The 16,340-nt window shown below is 42.4% G+C and overlaps 1 protein-coding gene across 3 annotated transcripts in view; it reads left to right on the top strand.

Moving 5' to 3' along the window:
- Positions 1-16,340, top strand: part of arvcfb (ARVCF delta catenin family member b) — a 108,194-nt gene that overhangs the window by 35,641 nt on the left and 56,213 nt on the right. For all 3 annotated transcript variants that reach the window (XM_053420499.1, XM_053420500.1, XM_053420498.1), the window contains 2 exons: positions 1,948-2,588; positions 8,622-9,127. In XM_053420499.1, coding sequence (XP_053276474.1) covers positions 1,948-2,588; positions 8,622-9,127 — 1,147 coding nt within the window. The remainder of the gene's footprint in view (positions 1-1,947; positions 2,589-8,621; positions 9,128-16,340) is intronic.

Below are 16,340 nucleotides of genomic sequence, written 5' to 3'. Positions count from 1 at the left end.
AGTAATTACCCTGAACATGGAAATGAACCTTGGCGTTCCTGAAATAGCCTTTGTTATGTAGCACACAGCCGGGGCGTAATCAAGAAACAAGGACAGTGATGATTTCTCTTTGTTTTTTCTGAGTTAATGAGGATGCCGTTGTGAAACAGTTGTGGTTTGTGCTTTTGCTCTCGACACCCTTGTCTCTCGCAATGGTAAAAGCCTCGTTGTGGTTTCTTGATATTGTTGCATGCCTTTGTTCGCTTCAATTGTAGCCTTGATGGGTAAATTAAGAAGGCATTTTACAGGGAAGATGGCTGGTGTTGAAAGTTAAACCCATCAGAAACAAGGAATGAGCAAAAGGATTTTTAAGATTTTCATCATTTATTTTTATTTTGGTTCTATAAGACATTCAGACTGTCGGTCAAGTGGGAATGAACCTCTCTGCAGCACCTTGTCAGGCGCACCACGCACCCACTCAGACCTGCACCCCTGCTGATGACGATTAATATTTATCTACCTCGTTAATTTTGAAGATGAATTTATAGCAGCGGACAAAAAAGTCAATCATAGGCCACAGCAGATTTTACTGCACAGCAAATTGGTTTCTGTGTGGGCGGAGAGCTTAGGGAGGGAGGGGAGCTGCTGTCTGCAATTCTCAAGTCCAAGTCAGCAGTCAGTCAGGTTTTCGGGTTGAAGTGAGCGTGAAGGATAAAAACATGCAGGTCTGGTCATCACAGTCGTCCAGCTCCAGAGTGTGATGCCTCCCTGCTGTGCTCCCACAAAGGATTCAAGGTCCAGTGGAGCATCCATGCTTCAAGATGGCTCAGTTACAGCATAACAGTTTCTGTGTATATGCAACATCATGAGTTTAGAGTTGCCCTACAACCATGTGTTTTATAATCAAACAGATTATACTATGTGTTATAATATTTCACACTTTCAGGTTCAGTAGAGCACAGCTGCACCATTCGAGTATTTTTTTATCGATTATTCGAACAATGATTCTTTCGGTTAATTGATAAATCTAATGATTTATTTTCTTAGCAAATAGCCCAGTCTGAACTGCCAATGAGCCTTTTACAGTCATACAAATTCTTTTCAAAATACAATAAGTGCAAGAGCTTGTTCCAAAATCCAAAGTAAGATTCAAGTAACTTACCGGAGGACAATCAAAACACTGTAAGTTCAAGTTTAGCAGTTCATCAAAAAATACTCTAATGCTAAAATGTGTGCCAAATTGAGTAACACTGAAACTTTGAACTGTGTTTACACTGAACTTTTCTAACAGGAATAATTCATCTCTCATCTTCTCCTTCTCTCCTCCTCTCCTCCTCTCTCTCCCTTCCTCCATATTCGCCCGTGCATAGCAGTTGTGATGCTGCGATAAGCCATTTCTGATTTGCAGAGCACCTTGCTGTCTGGTCTCTGACTAAAAACTCCCACACTTTAGATAAGGGGTATTCTAAAAAATGTAAAGAGGTCCAGTTAAAGAAATAATGATAAAATAAAGGTTCTTTTCTCGTTGAAAGTCAAATGACTTGGGCGATTTTCTTCACTTCAGCTTGCTCTTCAGGTGAATCTATGCTTTGATAGGCTCAGCTACTCCCTGCTCCCTAACCGAATGGAATTTAAACCTTGATAATGGATTGTAATTAGTCCCTATCAACTTCATTATTAAAAACGCTGTATATGCTTGAGTCATCAAGAGCTTGGGGTTTGATAAATCATCATTTAACTGCATTATAATCCCCCACAATTCTCTCTGTGGTGAAAAATTAAGGTTTATTAATGATTTGTTAATATAATTGAGCCTTTTAGTTTGTGCAATTCTGACACAATGTCATGATTATTAAGCACATATCTTTGTGTAGTGTTTATTGTTTTCTTTGTGTACGCTGCCTGAATATGACTTGTCCACGTGCCAGTTGGATCCAAACTAACGGGTGTATCTGTTCCCCCCTCCAGGTGACTAAGATGGTGAAGACGGTGACCACACGTACAGTGCGTCAGGTGCCCCTTGGCCCAGATGGCTTGCCCCTCCCTGAGGGCTCGTCTCCACTGGGCAGCTACACCGACTCCATCGACAGGCGCTACATGAAGAATGGAGGCGACCGCTTCATCACGCCTCAAGCAACCTCCACCCTGACGCGCTCCTACAACAACTCCTACAATGATTCATATGGCGAGGCACCTGAGAGCCAGTACGTTCGCCATTATGGCCTGCACGATGGCTACACCGATCTGACAGACAACTACGGCAGCCTGTCACGTGGCGTCAACTTCCGGCCGCCGCGCTACCCCTACATGCCAAACAGCTACCGGCCTGAGAACAGCTACACTCTCCCTATTCGTAAGGATGACTATGGCCATGTTGCCCAGCCCCAGGTTCCTATGGGCAGCAGCACTGTGGATCTGAACCGCTCGCAGCCCGAGCGCTTCCAGGCCGAGCCGTACGGCCTGGAGGACGATCGTCGCAGCTTGGGCCCTGAGGAGGAGGAGCCATATGAGCTGGAACCCGACTACTCCACTGCCAACCGACGCACCCTGCAGGGGGCCAACCGGGGTCGCACCCACCGGGAACCTCTCCGTGATGGGCCAAGAGTTAGGTGAGGAAAAATAATAAATTTACCCATGAAACTCCAGAGTTATTTGGACTCAAACACTTCACCCATCCCTCCATCGGCATAGTGATTAGTAGATAATGAGTGAATGTTCCCTTTTTTGTGAACCATCCCTTTAAGAGAGAAAACACAGGAATATATGGTCTGCTGATTTACCTCAAAGCAAAGGTATTACACAGATATATGTGCCTTATATATATTTTTTTTACATCAGTATAGGGGGTTATTTCTTATAAACCCGACAGATTGTGTTAAGGCTGATGGTTTCGGCCAACTGGAGCTTGTAAGAGATTCATTTTGAAGGTGTGTAAGTGCATGTAGCAGACATTTTTTTATTTTATGTTGGACAGAGAGTTTCCTGTTCATATGCATGAGTGCAGACTTTGCCTTGACACAAGAGGAGATCAGGCTTGTTCAAAATACTTGCCTTGTTCTTTCCATAATAACAGACTATATTACAGTGTGCACAAGTAAACAGATGTATCCTATCATCTTTCTTGCTTGACATAGGATCTAAATTAAAGTTAAAGTTTTCCTGCAAATAGATAGTGACCATGTTTTTGTTTCATCGGTCATTTTCTCTGCACTTTTCTTCAAATCTGAGGGGCAAAAATGTTTGGGGCCATAGATAGATCTAAAGGAATAGAACTAAGGAGGTCAAGAGGCAGGCAGTCTGGGGAGATTGTGTATGTGTGCCTTGTTTCTTTGTCAGAATTCGGAGCCTTCTTAATTAAGGTTATATTCGCAACCAGCTGGATTTAAAGGCCCTTCTACCGATGTGTACGAGGCACGAAAAATCAGATGCCTAATCAGACAGTGTCTTTACACACGTTTGACTTCGCTTTGACAAACAAACACACACACACACACACACAGACACACACACACACACACACACACACACACACACACACACAGACACAGACATTAAGAAGCTGCATATTTAGAAAATGAGTCACTCCCCCATCCGCCAAGTAAGAGGCACTTGCTGTGACAGGCAATTTGTAGCCTGCCTTACATGTGTCACAACACAGCCCTAACAGCCACATATACTCCTTCAGAAACACACACACACATGCACAGGCTCACAGTTGCTCACGTGAATGCCCATTCACAATACCGCACGACTGCCGCCTGACTAATTGCTGCAGAAAATAAATCACAAATGTTTCTCCTGTATCAGCTGAAATCAAAACACTAAACCATCATAATACTATAAGCATGTGTAAGGTGATAGTCAGCCCTCCCAGCTCAAACTCTCTGCTACACTCAAACTCTCTGCTACACACAACCCAACAGCACACAGCCAGGACATAAGCGTTAAACGATCTGGATTCATGATTCTGACATCATCGACTAATAACTAAATAAATGTGGTTGTCTTTGTGAAGAGCAACAGACTCGAGTAGACACAAACACACACATAAACACACTGGTCCTAAACGAAACACTAGAATAATGTACTAATACAATACAGACCTCAAAGCTCATCTAAACCGTCCCATCCTGTTTACTGAGCTGGTAACATATATTCTGAGCAAATGTTTAATATTTATTCAGGACCGTTTCTTTGTTCACAGAGCAAGAGAGTCCATATCAGTTATTGTTTTGGTTGTTTGTGTTTTATGTTTTATTTATTTACAATTTTTTTTTCCATTCTAATTCAAAATTCAGACTGAATTTCCTTTAGAAGTAAGTTAATTACTCTTTGAAAGGGTGTAATTGCATGATTTTTATTATTATTATACCATCATCCAACAAAATGTGTTATCGTGACAGGCCTACCCTGAATAATTCACAGATTTAGAGGTGTCCTTTAGTTCTCTGGGAATTTTTTGCATATCCAAGTATAAAATACAATGACATAACCATAACTGAATCGATATTGAATCGGAAATCAAATGTTGAGCTTGTGAATCATAATTGAATTGATTTGGGAATTACAATTCAGTTGCAATACCCCAGCACTAGTTAAGAATACCAATTTAGAATGGAACTGTCAAGAAACGGTATATTAGGTGTATGATGTACCAAAATGTGCAGTGAAAAATCTTGAATGCACCTAAATTATGTGCTGGGGCACCGGTGCAACCGATGTAAAAAGTGAGTTCGGAGCTCTGATTAGTATTCCTCCGAGAAGGAAGCGACGAGTCCAAAGTGCTGTAATGAATTTTGGAATTAAAGCGGTTTAATTACAGTTTATCATTGTATCGCAAGCCCTCAATTATCAGCCGATGAAAATGAAGATGTTCAGTGCGAAATCGGCTTTCTGCATCGGCGCCAGGGAATCATTTCTGTCGCCGCCGCTGTGGAGTCCATTGCGTGTTCACATATGCATTGGAATGATGATGTATTTCTTGCCAAAGTTCTGAGGTTACTCTTGTAACAGAGGGAGGAACAGGCATCGTTCTTCCATCCGTCCCTGCTTTTGCAGATAATGCAAGTCTGTCTCATCCCTCTCTGTCTCTCTCTCTCTTTCTCACTCTCTCTCTCGCTACCCCCCTGAGTGTGTCAGTGTGTGTGTCCTCGAGCCATTATGATTAATAGCTGCTTTTGAACTCTGCTGGACTACAGGGGTGTCTTAAAGCTTTAAAGCTCTAATGGCTCACCTCTCTTTGGGCGACCCAGCTTCGCTTCACCTGCCCACGTTTATCCGGGGGTCACCATACAAACACACACACACACAAACACACACACACACACACACACTTATAGTCATGTTCATACACAAATACAAAGTCACATTCGTCCTCTGCTTAATTGAGAGGGAGGGGTCTCTTTCTAATCCAGTGGTGTCTGTAGAGAGCAGGCTGTGAAAGGGATGTGACTCTAGCCAGCTCAGCCCTCCTCCATCCTGCCAAGAGTCTTTCACTGTTGCCAAATACTCCGTTTAATATTATACTTACCTTATGTCATGTTTGAGGTTTCTCAGAAGTGCCCCCTAAATTACAGAAGGAACTTCTAAGCGATGTCACTATCCTTTTAATTGAATGAAAAAACAAGCAGTGGTGGCAGTGAATAATGCCGTCAAAGCAGCCTGAGAAATTAGAAAGTGGCAAGACGTAAACACAGTTTTTTCCTCATCTTTCTTCTCTCTCCCACAAAGAGTCTTTACTGTCATAAAACAATTGACTCAAATTGAGCAGTCTGCTTGGCAGGGGCTGTCAGTGAAGTGCTCATAAACTCTGCGGGGATGTAAAGTGTACATATGAGATGCAAACATCTTCCTCTTAGTCTCTAATCCTTTTCAGTTTATCTTCATTTATGGACCTACTGAAGAAGAGGGTCAGGAACCGCCGCGATTGTAGGATGATGAAAGTAACTGACAGAAGGAGAGGAAGATGAAGAATAGTGAGAGTGTGACAGAGCCCAGATGAGCAAATTAATGCTGAAGATGGTGGACATGCATACATCTCATATCAATTGTATCTGTTTATCTTTTATTCGGTTCTTTTGTGTCTTAGAACAAAACAAGCGCACCCACGCATCCGCAGACGAGCGATACGCAGAAACACAGAGATAGCCCTGGACATTCAGCAGCTCAATTAAAATGAGGAGAGTGATCTGCTGCAATCATGCTCGGAGCATCGTGTCTGGTGGTGGAGGGCCCTTTCAAATCCCATGAATACACCCCTCCCTGTACACACAATGGCGCCAATTTAAATGCAAATCCTGACATTCCCTTCACTCAGCCTCGCAACGCCTGCTTTACCAAAAGCCCCCGTCCCATCGGCCCGGATCTAAATAAGCCACGATCTGCACAACTGTACATCTCATCTGTGTGTTGAAGTGTGTTTGTTTGTGTGTGCGTGTGAGAGACAGTGTGCGATAGACACAGTGTGACAGATAATGAATGGGAAGTCTAAAGAGAGACCGGCATTGTGTTTGGAAGAGATTATATATTATATATTATAAGGGGTTATATATTGTGTATGATTGTATGTAACACAGACAGTGATGATGCTGAGGTTATGTACTTCTTCATTCCCGCCTCCCATTGCCTTTCATGTCCAATGTACCACAGCATTTGAAAACTGGATGATGACGTCTGAATAAAAGTTTGTTTTTAGATCTCTTGCACAAGGAAGCATTGAGTAACCACCAGCATGTGCACATATGCACACACAGTCGCACATTTTTTCCGTAGAGTCTGTCATGCACTTAAGTGTATTTGCCAGACCTCAGAGAAGCAGTCCTTCTCCAAATGACATGCTGTGATCAGGCTCATGATAGGCCCCTTCTTCCTTACTGTGGAAACTTGCAGCCCGTAGAGGTTTGTGGCCGTCCAACATGTTCCACAAAGCTGATACGGTGCTGATCCTCTTTAGCTTAGTTTAGTTGTGTCAGAGGATTTTTGTTCTTGACTTGTGCCCATGACACCCAGTGGTTGGCCCGCAAAGTTGGCCACAGCCATATGCCACAGTGGTTCTTTTATATTGGTACATGGAGCTTTCAGGACAGTACTCGACTGCTAAGGCTGCCTCCCTGGGTCTCCATCAATCCTATTTCCATACATCTGACATGGAGATTTAGATACTTGTTACATTGCTTGAGGAGGAGCATATCTCCGAGTTCAATTACCCCAGCATGCATGTGAAGAACTGCTAAAACACATAATTAACAGAAAACTCATTGAAATTAGAGCAGTGTTTGGAAATCCCTGCCAACCACCATCTTTGGCCACCATTCTGTTGCACCACCAACCACCATACATCAAAGATGGTGAGAGGAGACCAGCTGGAATTTGTAACGAGGGTAAACAAGTCTCAAGCCGAGGGGTGGGTGTGAGAAATGGCTGCGAATAAGGACACAACCCTAATTAAATTCCTCTCCCCATGTCGTAACTTTCCCTACCAAACATTCTCCCATCCCTTCAGACAACTCAGTGGTTATTTTTTCAAAAGGAAGTTTCAGAAAATGTTTTGTGCACTTTCTGACATTGTAAAATGTGAGTCCCCTGACTCCATATTAGGAGTTAACCGTCCAAGTGAAAAATCGTTCCTGGGATTAAAGAGCCTTAAGTAATATAATTACCCTGCACTCCAGCAACAAATGATCTGTCATTGGAATTGAATGCCTATATTTCCGCCCATATTTCAATAGAGAATTGATGAGGGCGAGTGTGGAGTAAAGAACACCAGAGAGTGTAGATCATAGAGTCTCAGAGGCTTGGGAAGCAGAGATATGTTGGGGGGGGGGGGGGGACCATGAACCCTCAACAGCTCCTTTCTTTTTCCTGTACCCAGTGGACAACAGTTATTTTCATCATTGAAATTGAGTCGAGCTCAAAACTGTCCTAACAGATAGGGCGACAATGATATTAATGTTAGCAGCGATGTCTGGGAGGGATCGTGTTGAACGTTTCAGCAACTACATCCTAGTGTTCGGCACTTGGAGGGGATCATTGGGGCTCATAGTCCTCCCTGCATGGACAGCACAGCCCTGTACCAAATCCCCTGAAGGAAAAGTCATAAAATCCCTTCTTTACTGTACATTTTGGTTTCTTTTAAAAGAAGAACTTCACAGGATTTTCCTTAAGTGTTTTTTTCTTTGGTTTTGCCCTTTTCCGTTTCTCTCTGTTAACTACCTAGTATTTCTTTGTGCAATATATTTCTGTCTCTCAATCACTCTCTCTAAGACGTTATGTTTGTGTAAGCCTGCCATGTTTGTTGCTACCACCTCACAGGGAAGAATAATCAGGAGGATGCTGCTTACTGTGGCACCACAGTCCTTTAGGGTGTACCTAAACAAACTACACATCCCATGTCTGCTTCACTCTTTCACCTGCACTCCTTCCTTTTCTCCCTCCATCACCCAAATCTTATCACCTCTCACTCACCCTCTCCTCTGCTTTCCCTTTTCCCGTCATTAGTCAGTGGCTCTCACCTCAGTTGGCTTCTCTCATAGTCTTTCCCGCGGCTAACTAATTCTTCCCTAAGACAAATCTTTCTGAGTCACCCTCCATTTGCCTCATCCATTTCCCCTGTCCTCACTGTCCTCTCTTCTCTTGTCTTCCAGAGGGTACCCAGATGACCCCAACGAGACAGAGCTGATCGATGAGCGCCACCCTTATATCCATGGCATGTACTCAGCACCGCTGGCCCAGCCGGAGAGGGGGAGCATGGCCAGTCTGGACCGCATGGTTGGCCGGCGTTCACCCTCCATCGACAGCATCCGCAAGGACCCACGCTGGCGTGACCCAGACCTCACTGAGGTCATTGCCATGCTTGGCCACCCCATCGACCCAGTCAAATCCAATGCTGCTGCCTACCTGCAGCACCTGTGTTATGAAAACGACAAGATTAAGAAAGACGTGCGTCAGCTGAAGGGGATTCCTGTTCTTTCGGGGCTTCTGGACCACCCCAAATCTGAAGTCCACCGCAAAGCGTGTGGTGCCCTGCGCAACATCTCCTACGGCAAGGACAATGATAACAAGGTGGCCATCAAGAACTGCGATGGCATCCCGGCTCTCGTCCGCCTGCTGAGGAAGACCAATGACATGGAGGTTCGAGAGCTCATCACCGGTAAGGACAAACCTCGTGATGAGACAAGAGACACACAAAATCATGTGATGAGGCTGATTCAGAACAACGTACTGAAAATACAACTAATTAAATACCTAGTCAGCAGGAAACACAGGTTTGGATGAAGGGTCAAGTCTAGAGACAGACAACCCTTTACATTCACACCGTGAGGCAGGTTTTGATTGTATATTGTTTAGATGTTTCAGGAGAAAGGCTGGCATACTAAAGACATATATGGACATATGCTATCTATAGTTTACAGACATACATGCATACATACAATATCAGAATCTCCAGGTGTCCAGCTTCACTTAATCTCCTGCCCTGTCGCAACCCAGGTTTCGTCCTCTGCTTTACTCAGCTCCCCTGCTCGTATCTCAACATTCTCTGGCTCCATCACTCAAATCGTCATTCCCTCTTTGACCCCAGTGAACGGCTGCCAGATTCCTCTTCTCCTTAATAAATCTTCACCTTTTTTCTTAGTAGCAGTGTCCTGCATTTAGGCTCACCCATTCAAACTAAACTGACTCTGGTCGAATCAGAGTGTGCGGGTGGTTCCATGACAAAAGGTTTTTTCTTGTAAATTAGCGTCTTCTATCTCAGAATCTTTTACTTTCTTTTTTTGTAAAATCATGACTTTATTGTTGAACAGTCAAGCTTTTTTTCACAATCTTACCTCCTCCCCCAGCTCTATAATTATCTCTTACTTAAGTCATCTTTAACAAATGCCCCATCCACAGGTAAAGGGTTCAGTGTTGCAGCCAAGCCTGTTGGCAGTCTTCTCCACTAAATGTAGTATTCCTTCATGTGTCCACCTAATTAGTCTCAAAACTCTTCCTTGCATAGTAAGAATGAAAGTGCTGCTCCTAAGCTGATATGATAGCTCCTTGATATGCCAGTCATTTCCAATCACCGGCTCCTAGTCCACTTATATATTCTATCCAAGAATATACTGGCTTTGTTGTCATAATCCTATACTCTACAAAGTAATGCAAGGCTTTAAGCAATACTGCACGAAGATGATTAAATTGCAGCTGTCACTTTGTTGCCTATATGAAAGAAAATTATCAGAAGCTATTTCCTTATCTATTATTATATATGATTTGTTTTTATCCAGGGCATCTCTCTCTGCTAATCCCCTCCCAGACTGACCTGATACACTTTGGCTGATAAGCAGGCTTTGCCATCTGAGAAGGGGCTTTTGTTGTCACAGCAACACATGTGTTCAAATGAGAATACCTGAAAAGTGATACACTTGACCTTTGTGAAGTTTCCGGGAAGTATAAATTACAGTTCACGCTCTACCTGAGACTGAAACAAGGTTACAGTTTAGGTCATTTCACAGAATAGCTGAAGTAACTGTTCTCCAGCTGTGCTGTGGCAGCTGTCAATGGTTTATCAATGGATGTAGTGTTGTGAGGCTGCGTCCCCAAAGACTGGGAATCAGTACAAGATACTGGCTATTGACAACTCCAATTCAAAGATATTGACATTGATATAGGTTCTTTAATTCCTGCTGTTGTTGATCAGTATTGTGCATGCAAGTGCAAGTGCAAGTGCGTGTGTGTGTATTTCCTTTGCTGTGACAGAGATGTCATGGTGAGCGATGACTCTGCCACAGCAGAAATGATTGCCTTTACAGCATCGTGTTGCTCCACATCATAGCTAAAAATAACCCTGCACCGCAACACAAGGAGGACAGAACAGAGGGAGCTTCTTAATTCTTTTCCTCTCTCACTCATTATCTACCCTCTTTCGCTCAGTCAAATTTATTTTCTCTCCTATCGGCGCTCTCACAGTTTCTCTGCCTCTCTCTGTCTCTCTCTGTCTCCAGCTTCAGGTTTCCATTTGCCGGTCCTCTGGCCCCAGTGAAAACAGGCCAGTCACAATGCAAGCTCAGCTTACAGCCTCGGCCCATGTGGCTAGAATTGGCCATGCTTTTCTACAATTAAATATAATTGGAGGTTTTTAAATAGAGGGCCCTTTTCTTAGCCCATGTGTTTAAAGGGTTTGCTGTTGGAGTATGTGCCGTCCTTGTAAAACCACCGGGTGACGTGGAAGGAACCAAATGCTTTTATTTTCCAACACACAAGACAGACAGACCAGTGGTTCATATTTTTAGAGCTTTTTTGTACCGTTCAGAGTAATTCTATTTTCTCTCTCGGTAGGCTCTGGGCTGTTTGTGCCCTCAAGCAATTCCCTCTGTGGAAATGTAGATTATTAAGCGGATTTGTCTCCTGTTGTTCCTGCAGGAGATGTCTAAGTCTGGTGGACTGCCAGTCAAGACAGGTGCCTGCTGCACACCTCCATCGTTTGGATGAAAAATGCACATAGTGCAAGTTGGCAGAGTGATGATGTCTAGACACATGTCTATGTCTGTCTCTCTGTTTTATGTTTTTTTCTTAGTTGCTGAGCAACAAGCAAATGGTATTATGCACCCAGTTCAGATCATTTTAAAATTACCTCTCTGAAATCTGCATCATTCAATGTTTTTCACCACTTGGGGAAAGCACAACAGGATGGAAACACAACATTATCATTTTATTGCCAGGTGTTCGTAAACAGTGTCCTTACACAAGGAGCAGATGCTTTGTTAGAATGAATCTGCAGACTTAATTGTGGTCTCACACTGAACTTAAATCCAGTCTTCGCTCTGCTTTACCTCATCTTAGGTCTATTTTCGTTTCGTACAAAAATACGTAAATGTTCCACAGTGTTCACGAGTTAGTCTGCAGCTTTATCTGTTTGAGGTTTGTGAGCTAGTGTTCAGTTGGACTGTTGGTGCCTTTTCTGCTAGGCTAGAAACAAGACTTATGAGAGAAGCATGTCCGACAGCTCAGTTGTGCAAAACCAGAACAATATATGCAGCATTAAAACACTGCAGAGCTTTATAATAATCATTAGTGATCCCTTTCTTACATAAATATTGAAACATAGAGTTGTGCATAGATTTTGCATGTATGTTTTTTACAGCAGAAGAGGTATATACTTGTTTGTCATTATAACTCTGGTGTAACTGGTGTTATCATTGCAGACCAAACCCTCTCAATCAACTCTATAGGAGCAGACAGTAGATCTTTTTCACACAGTCCCAGCAGGAGAAGCAAAGGTTTAATTAGTAAATGTATTCAGTGATTACTAATGACCTCTGATGTTTTCCCTGTAGGCTCTCTTGAATGTCTCACTGAAACACCGACTGAGTCTTATTGTTAACATTATTAATGACGTCTATGACAAGTCAGAATATCATTGAAAAATGGATTGAAAAACAAAACAAAATAAAAGATACAGATTTGGTCCTATTTTTCATTTGACCCAGAAATGCTCTAAAAAGCGACAAGGCTTTTCTTGCCCACTGACAGGATGCTTGTTGGAAGTTTCTAAATTTGTGGATGTGGAGCAGCAGACCCAGCCTTCACTTGTAAATCACCACTTAGCTGTTGGCAGTGTTTTCTTACAGGGCACTGCAAGGACAGGGGAGAACAGTGATTACTGTACTCTGCTGTATTTACATCTAAATCTCAGAACCCTTGGATCCAGGCAAAACACATTTTAATTTAATTAAAATTAGCCTCCTCTATTATAGTCTTACATTTGCCAATTAATACTAACGTATGCAGCCAGTTTTACTTTAGAAATGACTTAAATAAAAACAAAGACAGCAGTGATCAATGAGTTGCCACTAAGTATGTGATCATACAAACTGCATCACATCCATCAAGTTCCTGACACAATAGGACCTGATTTCATTTAGAGCGACTGGATCGTTTGGGCTCAGTGTTCAGGTCTCAACTCAATTTCAGCACACAGTGTTTATTCCTTCCCTGCATATACACATATATACATATACATTTACACATATATAAATGTACATATACGTATACATTTACTGCAGGTCTTACTCATACTCAAGAAGATGGTCCTTATGTTGAAGCAGACTAGAGTGAAGTCATGTCAGGGGTGTGTGTGTGTGTGTGTGTGTGTTCATTTCTTTATCTGCTTCCTGTGGATTGACCTCAGGCTCGTGCCTGGTAGTCTCCAATACACACACACGCACACACGTTAATTAAATCTTACTAGTGGACGTTTGCTGTCCAGTGTCAGTCCACTTACTGAGACCTCGCCCCTCTCCTCCTCCCTTTGTGTCTCTAGAATGAAAATGTTTTTATTCACAAACCATCTCGACCTTTGTCTTTACCACTGGGAGTGTGATGGATGGCATAAGGATGTGGAGAAGGAGAGAAGGGAGGAGGAGAACGGTAATGGGCAGAACTAAGTTAATAGCCCTGCTTGAAGAGCAACATGCTTGCCTGTGTTGCCTGGAAAATTTAATTAGCCGTAGGCACAGCTCCGGAGCTGTTCCTAGTCCCTGTCCCAGTCCCTCCAGCTCTCACATCAGGTATCAGAGAGAGGGAGGATGTCAGGGAAAAGGAGTAAATAGGAATACAGAATGTAATATGTGGTTCGCTATACTTTGACAAGTAAACACACACACACGTTTTGATCTGAGCATTGTTAGGTTAAGTCTGAAAGAAGCTCTGACAAAAATCTTATGAATCAAATCTTTGTGGCAGTGAATGATTGAAGAGAGGGGTAATCATTTACATGTTCAACCTGCTGTGTGTCTGATTTGGATTTAACACAGAGAATCAAAAAGCAAATCACAGTAAAAAGTGTGCTGCTACATACATATCAGATCAAAATGTTTTCCTCTCTACAAAGTCTCCTTTTTATGTAAATTCGGGCTTAGAGGGATATATTTTTTTATAGCTGAGTGGGTTCTGTTTACAGGACTATATCACAATATATTTCACCATTTGTTTTGCAGATTTATTTCATTACACGCAGCCTTTTACACTGCTTCCTTTACGATCATCTCAGGCAGACTGTTTACCCCTTCAGAACTTTTCTCAGCCGATAAACAACATTAATAAACCAGAGAGGAAGAAACTTTTTCAGATACTGGGGGCAGCTACGCTTAGTTATGGAAGGTCTTTGAATTCTGTATTTATGGCCCTGCTGAGAATCTCGACTTTATTAGATAACAAACTTGGAAGTGGGCAAACCTGGAAATACAAATATGAAACAATCCCATAACACAGAGCAACACATTTTCCGCCCTGAATGCACACTCTGACACAGGCGGGCCACTTTAATTTAATTATGAAATAAGTAAACAAGGGAAATGGTTTTGATTTGGAATAAGAAATCAGATTCACCAGTGATCAGCTGTTAACAGGGACAACTCTTGCCCTGGTGCTACTTAACGCTTTGGTATTTTCAAAGACACATAAATATGTAAAGCTTGTTAACACAAACCTGAACCTGGTTCTCAAGTTTTCTAAGTTTCTGACCTTTTTCCTTTACATCCATTTCAGTTGTATTGGTCCAACCATGGTTTTTTTTAAATTTTATTATTTCCTACATAACCTAACGATACATTATAGACCCACATTTGGAGAAAAATAACCACATATCTCAGTTAGTCTTGTAAGATTTGTATATATCCACATCCCTCTTTATCAGTCTATATTTAAAGGTGTGGTTCCACAGCAAATGGCTGCCATTTATCTAATTGTTGACTGAGTTTAATTTCTAACAGAGCTGTGTAGTAGTGGACTTTTAAAGTAGGGCTGAACGATATGGAACAAATTATGCAGAGATAGAAATGTTTACATAATTCGTTAATTAAATAATTACTATGATAAATGTCACATTATTATTTTGTAGACAGATTTCTTTTGTACTTGATGGATTGCAGCTACGGCAAAGTAGCTTATCACCTCAGTGATCAGTGGAGAGCTGAGTGCTTACCGCAGCCTGAGCAGTGTTTCAGCCGGAGTAGTGGAGGTAATGGTGACTAGCCCAGAGGGACTGAAGAGGAGGGGCTGTGAGTCAGTGCTCAGGTGTCTTCTGTTACAGCGGAGTACTGAGGGTTACACTGTAAACAGATTTGTCTTTTATGCGCTGGCCTTGACAAGACAAGCTGAGATGGATGCTTTCATGTGTTATATTCAGAAATCCATTTCCAGCCATGCTTAAACTTTATCTCACCCAACTGAATGAGGAGTTATTTTGTGTTTTATTAATGCGCTGTTTATTTTTCTGTCCTCTGCAGAAAATATGTTGCACTCAAAATCTCATAAATTATTTCCCATGTGCTGAATATTTCCAACTCAGTGTACGCATAAAAACATTTCAGTTTCTACTTTATGCATTGCTTATCTTCCCTTAAGCTCAGACTGCTAACTTCCTCCGTGTGTGTTTACTGCGTGTTTGAATGTTGCTTGTCACATATGAAAGTGATGCCAATGACGGCGTCAGTGGGGGTAATCAAGCTGTCAGCCTGGCGGGCAGGCGTGGATGTTAGCTGGCTGTCATCGTACCAGAGGGCACACACACACACCACAGGAGCACATTTGTCGTTAATGAGATTCATGATACTTACTCTCACTCGCTCTCGTGCATTTGGCTGGAATGAATGACAAAATTGACCTTGTGAAGTAAAAGAGGGTGGAAGAAATATGCGCCATAGATGAGGCGGATGATTTACTAAGAGATACAACTTGTGAGAGCTGAAGATCGTAAACGATTTCAGAAAAACCACTGTGGTAAATTAAATTCAGATGGGGAGCGATAAGTACCAAAGATGTGTATATCCTCCTGAAATAGATATTTTGCCCTTATGAACACATCCATTATCTATACCACTTATACTTTGGGGACACAGGAGTCAATCCCAGCTGACAATGGATGAGAGGCGGGGAACACCCTGGAAGGGTCGCTAGCATATCGCAGGGCAGACATATCAATTAATCCACAATTGTTTGTAAAGCCCGTATTCACAATTACAATTTGCAAACAAAATACTCAACAAGTAAAACCTCAGAAAACCTTGATAAACTTCAGAGAGAGCCACATGTGATCCGTCTCCCAGGATGGACAGAACTGCAACAGATGTCACATGTAACAGAGCACATCAACAAAAAATCAATATTTACAACATTGACGAGAAAAGACCAGCGTCTAACATAAATGCAAGAAGATCTATGTGTCAGGCGTCCCCCGACAATCCAGGCCCATAGCATCAGAACTGTAACATGCAAAGACAAATGGTTCACTCTCTCATCTACACCAATCAGCAATTTCCAATCAATCAAATCCGCATGTCTTTGGACTGTGGGAGGACATCGGGGAACTCAGAGAAAACTCA

Source organism: Pleuronectes platessa, chromosome 4 (genome assembly GCF_947347685.1).
Source record: "Pleuronectes platessa chromosome 4, fPlePla1.1, whole genome shotgun sequence".
NCBI classification, from domain to species: Eukaryota; Metazoa; Chordata; class Actinopteri; order Pleuronectiformes; family Pleuronectidae; genus Pleuronectes; species Pleuronectes platessa.
Note: the sequence above shows the minus strand (reverse complement) of the source record. Positions and strands in the feature narration are given on the sequence as shown.